This window comes from Pseudophryne corroboree, chromosome 2 (genome assembly GCF_028390025.1).
Source record: "Pseudophryne corroboree isolate aPseCor3 chromosome 2, aPseCor3.hap2, whole genome shotgun sequence".
Lineage (NCBI taxonomy): Eukaryota > Metazoa > Chordata > Amphibia > Anura > Myobatrachidae > Pseudophryne > Pseudophryne corroboree.
The window spans coordinates 984,476,263-984,491,163 of NC_086445.1; the positions used below are offsets into that span (position 1 = coordinate 984,476,263).

Genomic DNA, 14,901 nt, shown 5'->3' on the forward strand with positions numbered 1-14,901 from the left:
GCCTAACCCTAACCTTCACCCCTTAGTGCCTAACACTAACCTTCACACCTTAGTGCCTAACCCTAACCTTCACCCCTTAGTGCCTAACCTTCACCCCTTGGTGCCTAACCCTAACCTACACCCCTTGGTGCCTAACCCTAACCTACACCCCTTGGTGCCTAACCCTAAACTACACCCCTTGGTGCCTAACCCTAAACTACACCCCTTGGTGCCTAACCCTAAACTACATCCCTTGGTGCCTAACCCTAACCTTCACCCCTTGGTGCCTAACCCTAACCTTCACCCCTTGGTGCCTAACCCTAACCTTCACCCCTTGGTGCCTAACCCTAACCTACACCCCTTAGTGCCTAACCCTCACCCCTTAGTGCCTAACCCTCACCCCTTAGTGCCTAACCCTAACCTTCACCCCTTAGTGCCTAACCCTAACCTTCACCCCTTAGTGCCTAACCCTAACCTTCACCCCTTAGTGCCTAACCCTAACCTTCACCCCTCAGTGCCTAACCCTAACCTTCACCCCTTAGTGCCTAACCCTAACCTTCACCCCTTAGTGCCTAACTCTAACCTTCACCCCTTAGTGCCTAACTCTAACCTTCACCCCTTAGTACCCAACCCTAACCTTCACCCCTTAATACCCAACCCTAACCTTCACCCCTTAGTGCCTAACCCTAACCTTCACCCCTTAGTGCCTAACCCTAACCTTCACCCCTTAGTGCCTAACCCTAACCTTCACCCCTTAGTACCTAACACTAACCTTCACCCCTTAGTGCCTAACCCTAACCTTCACCCCTTAGTGCCTAACCCTAATCTTCACCCCTTAGTGCCTAACCCTAACCTTCACCCCTTAGTGCCTAACCCTAACCTTCACCCCTTAGTGCCTAAGCCTAACCTTCACCCCTTAGTGCCTAACCCTAACTTTCACCCCTTAGTGCCTAACCCTAACCTTCACCCCTTAGTGCCTAACCCTAACCTTCACCCCTTAGTGCCTAACCGTAACCTTCACCCCTTAGTGCCTAACCCTAACCTTCACCCCTTAGTGCCTAACACTAACCTTCACCCCTTAGTGTCTTACCCTAACCTACACCCCCTGGTGCCTAACACTAACCTTCACCCCTTAGTGCCTAACCCTCTCTTTTTAGTTCCTAACCCTAACCCTCCCTCCCCGCAGCATAACCTTAAACCCCCAACCCCCCCCCTCCCCCCCATTCCCAAACCCTAACCACCCCATGTGACTAAACTTAAGGAGAGCGAGTAGGAGGGGAAAAAAAGGTGAGAAAGAACAGGCGCTGGAGACAAAAACTACTAGTTATATACAACGGAGTCTTCTTAGTTATCTCTGTTGGACTGTAATGAATGGTGATCTTGCATAAAGTAAAGGACAATTTGCAGTGGTTTTGATTAGCAAATGTGCTGAGTGTTTGGGTCCCTAAAGCGGCAATCTGCTATAACAGAATCTATCATTTCCGATCAACACAGGAAATAAGGTTGGCTGATGACCATTATCTACCAAACACACTAACTGACCCCCATCACATATTGTTGTTCAATGAGTTACTATTATTTGTTATTTACATAGGCGTCACAAAGTGTCAGCAGCACCGGTTTTTTGCAATAGCCTGCTCTGGGCACCACATGGATGCAAAACATAAAGGGCCGGAATCCGGATTAAAGGCCACATGGTCTGCAGCTGAAAGTTATAAAGGGCCTAATACGAGAATCGGAGGTGTGACCAGTGCTTTGTGGGTGTGGCCAGTTCCATGTGGGGGTGTGCACCCCTGCACTATCTGCACCAATGTCTCCCCAAATACAGACATAGCCATTTTCATCTTTCTGCGATGTGGCATGCTGTATCGCGGCACTCTCCATGGCATGCAGGGCTGCAACTTTGCAGCCATCTATCACTCCATTAATTGCTAATGGAATTAATGGAGTGATTGCTGGTTGCGAATAGTCACAGCCCAGCGCGTCATGCAGCATATTGCATCATAGCAAAGATGAACATGACTACACCTGTATGTAAAAGAGGAAAATATAAATATAAATGTAATACTTAGAATTTATGGCCGACGCTGGTCATCGTCGTCACCCTCCATGATGATGGGCCTATTTTTATCTAGAGGCCCTGGGGTTGTATTCCCAATCTGCCTCACTCTTGATATGTCCCTGAAAACATGGGTTGTAACGCGGATTCACAGAAAATGTATGCTCTGACCACAGATATTTAAGAACCCCAAAATGAATCATTAGCGTTACTCAGCTAGTACAGCAGCACAGTCTATAGGAGACACCCTAAGAGGAGACATACTGTATCATACGGTGACCACTTACTGCCCTTCTCATGTAGCAAATCCAAAATCACCTAAAAAGTCAATAGACTCATTTGTAAATTTGTGTAGAGGTGACTAACCCAAATGTAAAAACCAAGTCCACATAAAAGCTAGGGGGAGTTGCATCAAACTTTCTAAAGAGTGGGCAAGTTGGCAATAGTAACCAATCAGATTCTAGCTAGCATTTACATTGGCTGGCTGCTATGGGCAACTTTGCCACGCTATGAATGCCTCATACATCCCCCCTAAACTCAAATATCGGACTCTGAGCATCTCATACTTGGTCTGTAATGAGCATCTGGCGAAATCTGACGCGTTCCTCTCCATCTTCCGCGTTTTCCTGCATGGCGAAGCGCAGGCATTCCGTGTAGGCGGTGAGTATGGCGGAATATTCCATGTGGCTGACAATGGCTCGCTCACTAGACAGGCTGTTAGGATAACAAAGACAAGTTCCATTGTTGTTACTCACTGCAACAAATAACAGCCTATAAACAGTGTCACTTTTATGGTATGCAGATCGCAGCATTTTACAACACAGTTTCCAGTTATTAATGTGTAGGATTACGCTGATTGGCAGGGGCTGCCCTGCCAAAGGGAGTAACAACACAATGAGATGTGTTACTCCTTTTAGTTGATTACAGTACATGTAATAAATTGCTAAATAGAATACTTGTCAGCTGGACTGTTTACTGCGAACCCTGCGTGCTTCCTGCCAGCGACGATAAAATGTAATTGCCTGTTCTAATAATACTGTAAATAAATCCGGGTAGTGGGAGAATACTCTGCGAGCGCCAGGTTTTCCCTCTGTCATGGTCAGTACAACATTCTCATTTTTGCAATTTGATGGTCTGATTAGAAATAACTTTATTTCTTCATCTACCAAAGATTATTTATGACATATAAGGCTTTCCAGTTGCTTGTTCATATGCAAGAAACATAAGCACTGTCCTTGATTCCACACGCGGATGGTGCGTTTTAACGGGCAATTCTAAATGCTTTTGCGCCAGAGAGCAGCAGAAATAAGCCTGAAAGCTGCACTATTGCCCATGAGGAGGTGTGATAGTGCCACCGCTCCCCTACTAGTCCAAGCTCCGCCAAGCCAGACACACGCAGCCATTTTTTCCATGAATACGGCGTTTTCCTTCTCCTGGACACAACTTTTTTTTATTTTTGGGCACCACAGTGTCACTGCAGACACTTCAGAGTCAGAACATTAGGGAAACCCCCAATGCATTCCATCCGGAACACTAGACCTGCTCAAAGTATTCATCTAGGAGTGTAGTGAGCAACTTTAGCACAGGTGACTTAATTGGTACAATGCTGGTGCTAGCAGTATGTGCCTCTTTACTGCCTGTAATGCCCGGCTCCCCGCTGCTGGTGCTAGCAGTATGTGCCTCTTTACTGCCTGTAATGCCCGTCTCCCCGCTGCTGGTGCTAGCAGTATGTGCCTCTTTACTACCTGTAATGCCCAGCTCCCCAGGGCTGGTGCTAGCAGTAGGTGCCACTCTACTACCTGTAATGCCCGGCTCCTTGCTGCTGGTACTAGCAGTATGTGCCTCTTTACTGCCTGTAATGCCCGGCTCCCTACATCTGGTGATAGCAGTATGTGCTAATCTATTGTCTGTAATGCCTGGTTCCACAGGGCTGGTGCTAGCAGTATGTGCCACTCTACTACCTGTAATGCCCGGCTCCCCAGGGCTGGTGCTAGCAGTAGGTGCCACTCTACTACCTGTAATGCCCGGCTCCTTGCTGCTGGTACTAGCAGTATGTGCCTCTTTACTGCCTGTAATGCCCGGCTCCCTACATCTGGTGATAGCAGTATGTGCTAATCTATTGTCTGTAATGCCTGGTTCCACAGGGCTGGTGCTAGCAGTATGTGCCACTCTACTACCTGTAATGCCCGGCTCCCCAGGGCTGGTGCTAGCAGTAGGTGCCACTCTACTACCTGTAATGCCCGGCTCCTTGCTGCTGGTACTAGCAGTATGTGCCTCTTTACTGCCTGTAATGCCCGGCTCCCTACATCTGGTGATAGCAGTATGTGCTAATCTATTGTCTGTAATGCCTGGTTCCACAGGGCTGGTGCTAGCAGTATGTGCCACTCTACTACCTGTAATGCCCGGCTCCCCAGGGCTGGTGCTAGCAGTAGGTGCCACTCTACTACCTGTAATGCCCGGCTCCTTGCTGCTGGTTCTAGCAGTATGTGCTAATCTATTGTCTGTAATGCCTGGTTCCCCAGTGCTGGTGCTGGTAGTAGGTGCCACTCTACTGCCTGTAATGCCCAGCTCCCCGCTTCTAGTGCTAGCAGTATGGGCCATTCTACTGCCTGTGATGCCCGGCTCCCCGCTTCTAGTTTTAGCAGTAGGTGCCACTCTACTGCCTATGATGCCCAGCTCTCTGCTTCTAGTGCTAGCAGTATGGGCCATTCTACTGCCTGCAATGCCCGCCTCCCCAGTGCTGGGATATGTCCAGTTTTTAATGGATTTCTCCAAATCACAATCTGAGCTGGGAGCAAAAAGTACAAGAACACCCAACAAAATAAAATCTCCACCTGACTCCTCCCTATATCAGGCACAGCAACAGAACACTTCTTTCCCTCTCTTCCCTGGGTAAAAACCTGAACACAATGTTGCATGCCGTCCACGGCCCGGCTTCTAGGCCGGGTTCATCAGGATATAGAACATACACACCCTTGGATTAAAGAGTCAAACAAGGCGTTGTAGAAGTCCAGGCGAGAGCTGGTTATTTCATGTGGGATTCTGCTAATAAACGGTAGCAGGTTGGGGAAGATGACTGTAGCGAGGCCTCTTCCGCCCTCTCTCAGGACTGTCCACAGCTTGGGCAGTAAGCCCTTCTTCAGATTTACATGAGCCCAGCAGTTCTGGAATGAACAGAAAAACATATTCCAATATTTACAGAGCCATCTGCACATTCACAGCGGCACAATAAAGCCGCAGAGCTATCAAACGTAAAATTATTTTGATCCAATATGAAAGTGTGTCGTGTAACAGTCACAAACATGTCTGAATGTTCCTGGACATGATAATGTAGAAAACATTTAAAACAATCAATGAAGATTAATGTAAATCTGGTGTATTGGTCAGTAAGAGGCACGAGGCACCGCCCTCCAATAGCCTCATCACAAGACTAGTCTGGGAAATATAGAAGCAGCTTAGATACATGACGGAATTGGGGCTGCAATAACGCTGATACTGGCAGCAGGCGAGCCGATGCAACCAAACTATAGTAATGGCATGCAGACGCAATGTGTGACAAAAAAAGACAGGCGAAAGGTAAGTGGTCTGGGATCGGGGAATGTGGGTGTCATCACCTTTGTATAAGACCAGGTACACTAGAGCGATGTGTAGCCGGATGATATGGCTGCCGACATGCTGTATCTGCGGTACACATCAGAACGATGCAATGAAGGATGGAATGATCCCTCATTCCGTCCTTTATTACACTGCATGGCGCCACGCGGGATATCGTCTGGTTGGCCGTGCAGCATGGGCATCCGGAAGATATCGTTAGCGGCCACAGATACGTGGTCGTTATCGGGCAAACTTTGCTCTAGTGTGTACCCGGCTTTAGTATAACACTGATGATGGGGACTGCACCTGATTGGTCACAAACGGTAAAAACACACTCATTTATGCAAACGCGCTGAAACGGCTGCAGCTGTGGCTTAGAAGTCACTTTGCTGTACATAGAACACCTCATAACCAGTTGTGGAAGGAGAAGTCTGCACAAACCTTATTAACATGTTGTTCTAAAAAATACATATACACAAAATATCTGCCTGACTATTGTATGTTTTAATTGCGTAGTACGATTTCTAGCAATTTTAGAAATTAGAATTCATCTCCATTCATACTGCAACCGCATCAGATGAAAGTTCCGCGTGGAGAGGCAGCCATAGCACCAGACTTGTGTATGTGACCAACTCTTAATAGAACATTAAAGATGTCTACAGACACATTTTGCATTTCGGTTTATTGGGACTCTGAATAAGGCCCCATAAACTTCCTTGAAGAGCCCCCCATCAGTACTCTGTGCTACTGCTCAGACTGCCTACGTGCTGTTAGAGTGCAGTGCGCTCCAACACGGACTCCTACACTGCTTACAAACCGGGCACTAGGACCCAGAAGCACCAGGTCGTCTGACCTCCAACCTGATGACCTCATTATTGGGTTACTGAGCATGTGCAGCTTGCACCATCTTTACTGTGTAGAGTGTCACAGAACTGTGCATAGGCATGGTACTTGGCTCCTGAGGGGAGGCCATACGCCGCTGTTCTAGCCACCGCTGTCTTACGACTATTAACACCTGCATTACTGCCGTTACCTGTATACCTGTAGATGCCGCTAAACACAGTATCCTGTTTAAGAACGCTCTGTGTGGCCTAACAATCACTTTCACAGCCGCTGTGCATCTACTGTGACCCCAATCCCAACAGGCTATATCAATACATATTGCCCGAGCCCCTTCATATTCTAATTTGCACTTGCATAGAACTGCAGGAATTACCCCAGCTGAAGCAACCTGTCATTTAACAGTCTAATGTTGCTATTGGTAACAGGTTCTTCTATTTAATTTCGTCATTTTGCTATAAAAATTAAGTCATTACAAATTAACAATGAATGAGCGCTCAGCAGTCCGATTACCTCTATGGTGGTTACAGTGTACAGGACAGACTCCCATAGCGCCGGACACACCACAGCATCACTGTCATCAATACTCAGGAGTACAGCCACACACACCCGGGAGGCCTCAGTGTTTACCAGGGCAGGAAGGTGCTGGCACAGCGCTGAAATAAGCTCAAAGAAAGCAGAACGGATCTACACAATACAAAGAGAAACACAAAAACTATGAATACAGGAAACAAACAAACTCAGTTCTATGTAAGACCATTCACATTCTAAAATACTTTACAAAATACACACACATATCCATCCACGAATTGGAATTACCGCTGAAATGCCGAATGTGATAACTGTATTACTCATTAGTACAGTGGACGCAGTCGGCATTTCTTCACTCACTAGTATCACAGCCATGTGCTTACAGCCCGGCTAGGGACTTACGTTTGGGGACTTGTGCTTGCTGTACTTCCAGAAGGAGCTCTGTGACAGCAGGTGAGTAAGACTCTCCTGGAGGGAGATGCTCTCGCTGCTCGGTAAGGTGGCCAGAAGACGCTTCAAGGCCAGCATGGAGCAGGTCACAACACGGAAATACTTGGCCTCCCTTTCCTCATCCGGAACCGTCCTGGGACAATTACAGAAATATTAATAATAAGGGAGGGGACCTCGGACTGCACACCTTAATCCCAAACACAGTAAGAGATTCTATCATGACGAGACTTGTAGTTCCACACAGAAAAAAAAGAAAATGCAGATGCACACTCTATAGTACTAAGCACTGCAAATCAGAATAATTATAATAAACTCTGCAATCTAACATAGAGCAAACCTGAGATGTTTAGCATAATTTTTGTCCAAAAATATATGGGCCCACCAACTGTGACCAGGTGACCTCATCTGGTAAGCACCTACAATAAGGTTCAAGTCCAGGGCATGGGATTCCCCCGCAAGCCAGCAAAGGCCAATCGCTCAAGGCCCCTTGGGTTGGTGTGGTCTGGCTGCTTTGGGGCATTACATTGTAATACTTAATCTAGCACTTTTTTTTAGCACCTAATTATTTTTTGCCTACGTAACACCTTTCAAGATTCTACTTATACCCCTTTCACATCGCACAAATAACCCGGTATCGACACGGCATATTGCCGTGTCGACACGGGTCAGTGTGCGATGTGAAAGCACTCTGCCGGAATTAGCGGGTCGTCTGACCCGGTAATTCAACCCGGTATAAAAGAAGGATTATACCCGGGTTGAATACCGGGTCAGGTGCAGTGTAAATGGGAGCCGCGTCAATACGACACGGTTCCCATTCACAGCATAGGGAGAGGCGGCGCAGGAGATGAGCTCATCTCCCAGCGCCGCCTCCACCCCCGCCCCTGCTGCGCCCCCCCCCCCCCCCGCTGCTATGGCAACCGACCCGGTATATTGCCGGGTCAGAAAGCCAGCAGAGGGGAGCAAATGCCGGATCCCACCCGGTAAGTACACGTTTCTTTTACCGGGTGGGATCCAGCATTTGCGATCTGAATGCGGTATTATCCCTTCTCACCAATATAGCACTCCTAGCACATAGCTTCTGCTTCTTACTTCTGTAATATTTAATAACACTTTACCCTCTCATGAGTGCGGTGCATTGTCCTGTGCTGGCTTGGGTTTTCAATGAGCTATGATAAACAGACCGGTGCCTAATAGTGGCCTCATCTAGTGTATCTGGCCCTGATGAGCTCCTGACATATGCAAACGCCTGAAACATTATACAGTTCTCTGGGGTCTATATATTCATACGTTCAGCTGTGGTCATTGCTATTTATCACCACCGCAGCTTGGGAGATGGAGAGGAGAGGGAAGTACTAATATGGCAGGGGATATCATCAGGTAGTGATGGACAGACATTGTGGCTAATATTACCAGGAGTATCGCACTAATACAGTAACAGATTTTATTTAACACCAAATACAGAGAAATCGGCACAGATAATAATCAGGAATAGGCATACTGGGGGTCACTTAGTGAGTCAGGCGTTTCCTTCAGCAGATGATCAAGCAAAACCTGAAAGAAAAAGAAACAAAAAAAGCTTAAAACAGGGTATCGATCTACTGTATATTCTAAACGCTGAAAATTTGTGGAGCCATATAAATGATAATAATATTATAGAAAACGCAAGATAATACTAGAACAAAAGCGATTGCATTGAAAGGAAATAAAAAGTAACTGCTCGCCCATTTTTAAAGTAAAATAAACAGATTGATAAAGTCATCTGGCGTCTTGCTGGGGTCATGTTACTGTCTGATCTCCTCCGTTATGGAGTGTCCCCCGGCTTAGAGAAAGGGTGCCCCATCAAACCTACTAAAGAGAAGTCCAAAAACATTAGGGTGGTCCAAAGAGCACCCTGCAGCCTTTAGAGCAGTGGTGGGCTATAAGGGGCCCTCCAGCTGTTGCAGAACTACACATTCCAGCATGCCCTTCAACAGTATTAGCATGGATAAATAGCAAAACTATGTCAAGGCATGCTGGGATGTATAGTTCTACAACAGCTTGGGGACCACTTATTGCCCACCCCTGCTTTAGAGCATCCATAGCTGAAGACCCGTCCCCCTAGTCACGACCCCTTAGACTGTAAGCTCCAATGAGGCAGCAACTGATGTGAATGTATAAATATTCTCTGTAGAGGGCTGTGTAACATCATAACTTTAGGCTGAGATGAGTAGCCAATAAGAACTGAGATCTTCCCGATTGTCCCACCCCCAAGACTTTGCATTTGCTGATCTATAGAAATCTTCTGGGTGCCGGTTACACGCGCCAATCAGAGTAGAGACGCTAGTCCTGTCTCCATGGAAACTGCGGTGTCAAGTGCACCTACATCTAAAGAACATACAAATGAACAGTAATTGTAACGCAGCCTAGTTCAGGAAATCATCCAAAATGTTTTTTTAAATATATATATTTTTACCTTTCAAAACATTGGGCTTTTCTGAAGCTGAAGGTCACTAAACCACAAAACTGAGTGGTATTTATTACATTTTGGCACAAAACCATTAAATGAGTGTTTTTTTACGCGGTGGTAGGCACAAAATAATTACGCGGTGGTAGGCACAAAAAAATTCCACCATCTGGCCAGTGAATAGATTTAATTAAACTATTAGGACAAAAAAGGTAAAACAAATAAAAACACCAACCCAGGATCAGATCTGATACAGAGAATAATATTACATTTTGGTCTACACAGGAAATGGTCACAATGTTCTAGAACATTACAGACTCTGAACTAACCCTAAGAGAGGGAGATCACTGTACAGGACTTTTTGAACTTGCACTAAACTTCAGACGCAGCCAAAGTCAGGAGACCGACAGGAGAACACACACACACTGCAAACAGCAAGGCTCGGAACAGGTCCAGAGAGGGGGGGGGGGGGGGGGGGTGCTTTCTCCCTGTACACGATGTAAAGCAGATTAATGTCTATTTTCCTGACGCATTTGATCTATAGGTGGCCAAACCACAGCAGATGTTGAGGTTAGAACCTTGTGTAATGACTGGTTTAAATTGGCGTCAACACAATGTTTCATTCTGTAACAAAAATACATGTACGCAAAGTGGAAAAAACAACAGATGTGTACATGTAATTTAGTTAGTTGAGAAATTAGTTCTCGGAAATAATGGTGCAAAATAGGAAATGCGTACTGTTTTTGAAACTTATAATCCAAATATTCCTCCCTGCACTATTTGCATATTTGCCAATATAAAGTAACAACTAATATGTAGGTAACATGAAAATTCCTTTTGCTTTATTTACATCACCCTTAAGGTGACATATAATGTATCAGAACCAATTCTATATAACTTATTAGTCTAGACCAGGCAGGGTGGACGCAGTCATCTACCATAGTTATGTAGGTATATTACAAGGGGATGCGGTCACCATGCCAGTTTTCGAGATGCTGTAAGTCGGAATACCAATGCCGGAATCCAGACACTGGTAAGAATAGCAACGCCAGGATCCTGACAGCGATCACTACAGAGATGGACGCAACCGTTGCGTTCGCATGCAGCAGCCAGGTCCATTGAGTCTGCGCACAGGCCATAGTGCACATACGCGACCCTTCACCATGCAACCGCATCCCGGAAGTATGTGGTTGCATGAGGATTGACAGGAGACGGGTGCCAGTGGGCGATGATGCCACATTGGAGGTGGGAAGGGATCAGGAAGAGCAGGCGTGTTATGGCCGTTATCAGGGCCGGTCTAGAACGTTGTCTGCAGTAAGAAACATGGCAGTGCTTACACAGCCAGCGGTCCACCTCTATTCGATTTGTTCACAATTGAATTGCGAACGCATCGCAGGGCAGCACCAAACATGCTGGGCGGCCTTGCCCTGTGCTGGGCGGTCCACGGCATGCGAGTATATGGACGCAGATTTTGTTGCGAGAGCAGAATCTGCGACCAACTCTAAATAGCCGTATTCCCGGCTTCCGGCATCCCAGGCTGATAAGGGTGAGGCCGCGGGGGAAGGTGGGAGGGGAGGGGGGTTAGGTTTAGGCACCACCCGGGGAGGTTGAGGATAGGCACCACTGGGGAAGGTTAGGGTTAGGCTTCGGGGGTGGGGGGAGGTTAGGGTCAGGCTGCGGGAAGGGAGGGTTAGGGCTAGCATACTTTGTAGGTGTCGGGATCCTGCACATCGGAATGCTGCTGTCAGAACTCTGACCACCGGCATCCCAAGCACCAGGATCCCAAAACCAACTCATTAAAATATTCCACGGTTAATGCCACTGATATATCTTTAGTTTGAGGAGTATATATTTTAATAGCATTAATGTACCGCAGGCATCTGAATAAAAAGGCACCGGTTGCCTGCACACAGTTGCGCCAGCCATTTTGTGGACTGATCAAACAATCAGCCAACCAACCAATCCCCCAGTAACTAGCAAACAAGGGACGTCACTTTGTGTCCGTTGCCTGTGTGATGTCAGGCGTTCCTAATGAATGGATGGCCTGAGCACTACCTACCACCATCCTATGTAAGCGTTGAGCACTTTTACACATAATCTGTGGCAGCAGGCATCAAACATACAAAGGGCCCGACTTAGAGACAGACACAGTCATGGTCGTCCTGGCATCCATTGCCGCACTGGCAACTGTGACTTTATGCTAATGCACCTACAAAGCCTTTCCCTGATGTACATACAAATGGCAAGACTGTCAGCTACTGTAGACGCTGAAATGCCACTTGAGGCGTCTACAGACCCACCGCCATTACTTGGATGCAGATGGATGCGCATATGGAAAAACATCACTCCACTTCCTCTGACTCTGACTCAGGCCCAAAATGCATCTTATGCCTGCCTAGAGCAGGAGTAATTGCAGCCCTTCTGAGAGGAAATTACAGGTGGAAAACAAATATAATACTGCATGTTGCAGAGGAGGATAAACTGTATGGTCTTCAATTAGCTTAAAAGTTAGAACACCTCTGTGGTGTTCATTCTAGCACCCTGCACCTGTCACAACCCGTGCAGTTCCTCTTTCCTGCCTGGGGTATTGCTCCCTACTTTGGTGCTTCTAGCACACTCTGATCTGTACCCCAGCAGTGAGACACGGACCAGAGTGTGCTAAAAGCATCAGAGAAGAGAGCGACACCCCAGACAGGTAAGAGGAACTGTTTGTGATAAGTGCAGGGTGCTAGAATGAACACTACTTTGGTCAATCAATTACATTGCTCGCTGCATGCTGGCATATTTATGTAATAGTCTGTCACGCATACTCATGTTTTTTTTGTTTTACATGCGGCTTTCAGGGCCGCTAATCAGCATTTTTGATTGCAGAACTTAAAACAGCGATAATATTATGGTTAAAATCAAGTTCTGTGAGCAAAACGCTGGAAATCATCGTCTTTGACTAAGTAAACCCTTTAGTCTCTAACTTTTATGAATCCACCTACTATTATTCTAACTTTTATAGTACTTTTTAAAATATATAACCAATAGTTACAAGACCATCAACGCTTATCGCAGAGCTTCCCAAATGCGGTCCTCAAGGCCAGTAGCGGATCTTGCCACGGGCAAGCAGGACTTTTGCCAGGGTGCCACCATCCGGAGGGCGCCGCACCATGGCAAGATCTGCTACTATGCCCCCCCCCACCGCCGCTGTGCCCCCCGCTGGTCCCCCGCTCTGAAGGGAACCAGACGCTACACGTCTAGTTTCCTTCGTGGAGGGGACCTTTGCTGTGCGGTGCGCGATGACGTCGTCGCGCACTGCACAGCATTGTGGCACAGACGCTAGGGGTCATAATTGACCTCTAGTGTCTATGCTGATCGAGGAGAGGAGCGGCGCCAGCAGCTGTCTGCAGCGGTCTGGATCAGGAACGGCGATAGTAAGTATACTTTTTTTTTTCTATTCCAGCGGCGCTACAGGGGGCACAAATGGGGGCGTTACTGACCATGCCCCCGTGTGAAGCCACGCCCCTATAGTTTTGCCCGGGGCGCAACCACAGCAAGAACCGGCCCTGCTCAAGGCACCCCAACAGTCCAGGTTTTAGGTATATCCATGGCTCAGCACAGATGGTTAAATCAAATTGACTAAGGTGCTAATTAAGTCACCTGTGGCCAAGCATGGATACATTTGAAAGCAGGACCGTTGGGGTGACCTGAGGGCTGCGTTTGGGAACCTCTGGCTTATCTGCTCTTTATCATTATGGCATGAGGCGAGGCTGAAAATTCAAAACTCATTTTAAAATTAGCATTAAACCACCATTCATACTTATCATACATTTTTTATTCATTTACTTTTACTTTCAAAAGCTTAAATTAGTCACTTATATTATACATGTATATAACAAAATGCTAAAAAAGACAGATGGGGTTAATAGATTAAGGCAGTGGTCACAATGTGCCACTTCGGAATGGCTCATGGCGCCCAATAACATCACTTATTGTTCCTTGTACCCAATAGAGTTGTGTAGGTATATAGCAATGTGACAGCTACAGTATATGGTAGATCTCTGCGCAGCCGAGCAACCCAGCCATGCCCGTCGGCACATCACCACTAATATAATTCACCCCTAAATCTCAACTGCTGATCTTGTAGTATTGTACAAACCTGGATGACCCTTTGGTGGACCATTGCCTATACATACCCCTTTCTTGACTCAAAGGGGGAGATTCAATTGTTTGAAAAGTCAGTTGGGTGTCTGTTTTTTTACTATCTAATAGACAGGAAAAAACAGACACCCAACCGACTTTTCAAACATTTGAATTCCCCACAAAGTCTTAAACGCAAGGATACAACGGAGGAACGTACTTATTGTGAACCTGTTTACACTTGTGACCTCAGACATTACACAAACTCACATGCAATATCTCATCTTTGCAGAACACCAGGGCTTCCGCCTGTTTGTGTGGTGGGAAGGCGGCTTCAAAGGCTGCTCTGGCTGCACTTGCTGCTGGTGAGTAGGTGTCGCACTGGGCGATAAGCCAGAACCCCATCAGACTTTTTAAGTGAGGGGCCAAATGTTTCTTCACTTTGAGAATTAGCTGTTCGAAGGCTTGTTGAGTGGCCTCCCGCACTCTGCGGTCATGGTCCTGCGAGGAGAGGAGAGAAATGCAGTCAGTTCTCACAGGACAGCTGTACAAACAATGCTCCCTTATTTCACAATATGATACGTGGGGATAATCCACACCCTACTGTATGGATATGGGTGTTGGAAGTCACAAAGGAGCTCTCTGACCATAGAAATTTATAGGCCGAATGCTTCTGTATAGGTCACAGAAAATGGGACTGCAAAATATTCTTCTATGAGGCCACAGGGGAAACCGGACACAGTCATTACTTTCGGGTAAAGGTCCAAACACAAAGACAGGGCAAGAAGAATTACAAAACCTCCTATGTCGTGTATACAGACTGTCCGATATACTCCAAATTGAGCGATAGGTCAGTCTTATCCGCCGGATCAGAAGACAT

General features: G+C 46.7%; 1 protein-coding gene across 1 annotated transcript in view; it reads right to left on the bottom strand.

The window, feature by feature from the left end:
* The window catches only part of LTN1 (listerin E3 ubiquitin protein ligase 1), a 179,649-nt gene that overhangs the window by 129,499 nt on the left and 35,249 nt on the right, over nt 1–14,901 (bottom strand). Inside the window, exons 4-9 of the mRNA XM_063956390.1 lie at nt 14,292–14,522; nt 8,952–9,004; nt 7,406–7,586; nt 6,986–7,159; nt 5,012–5,202; nt 2,605–2,752 (exon numbers count right to left, since the gene is read on the bottom strand). Coding sequence (XP_063812460.1) covers nt 2,605–2,752; nt 5,012–5,202; nt 6,986–7,159; nt 7,406–7,586; nt 8,952–9,004; nt 14,292–14,522 — 978 coding nt within the window. The remainder of the gene's footprint in view (nt 1–2,604; nt 2,753–5,011; nt 5,203–6,985; nt 7,160–7,405; nt 7,587–8,951; nt 9,005–14,291; nt 14,523–14,901) is intronic.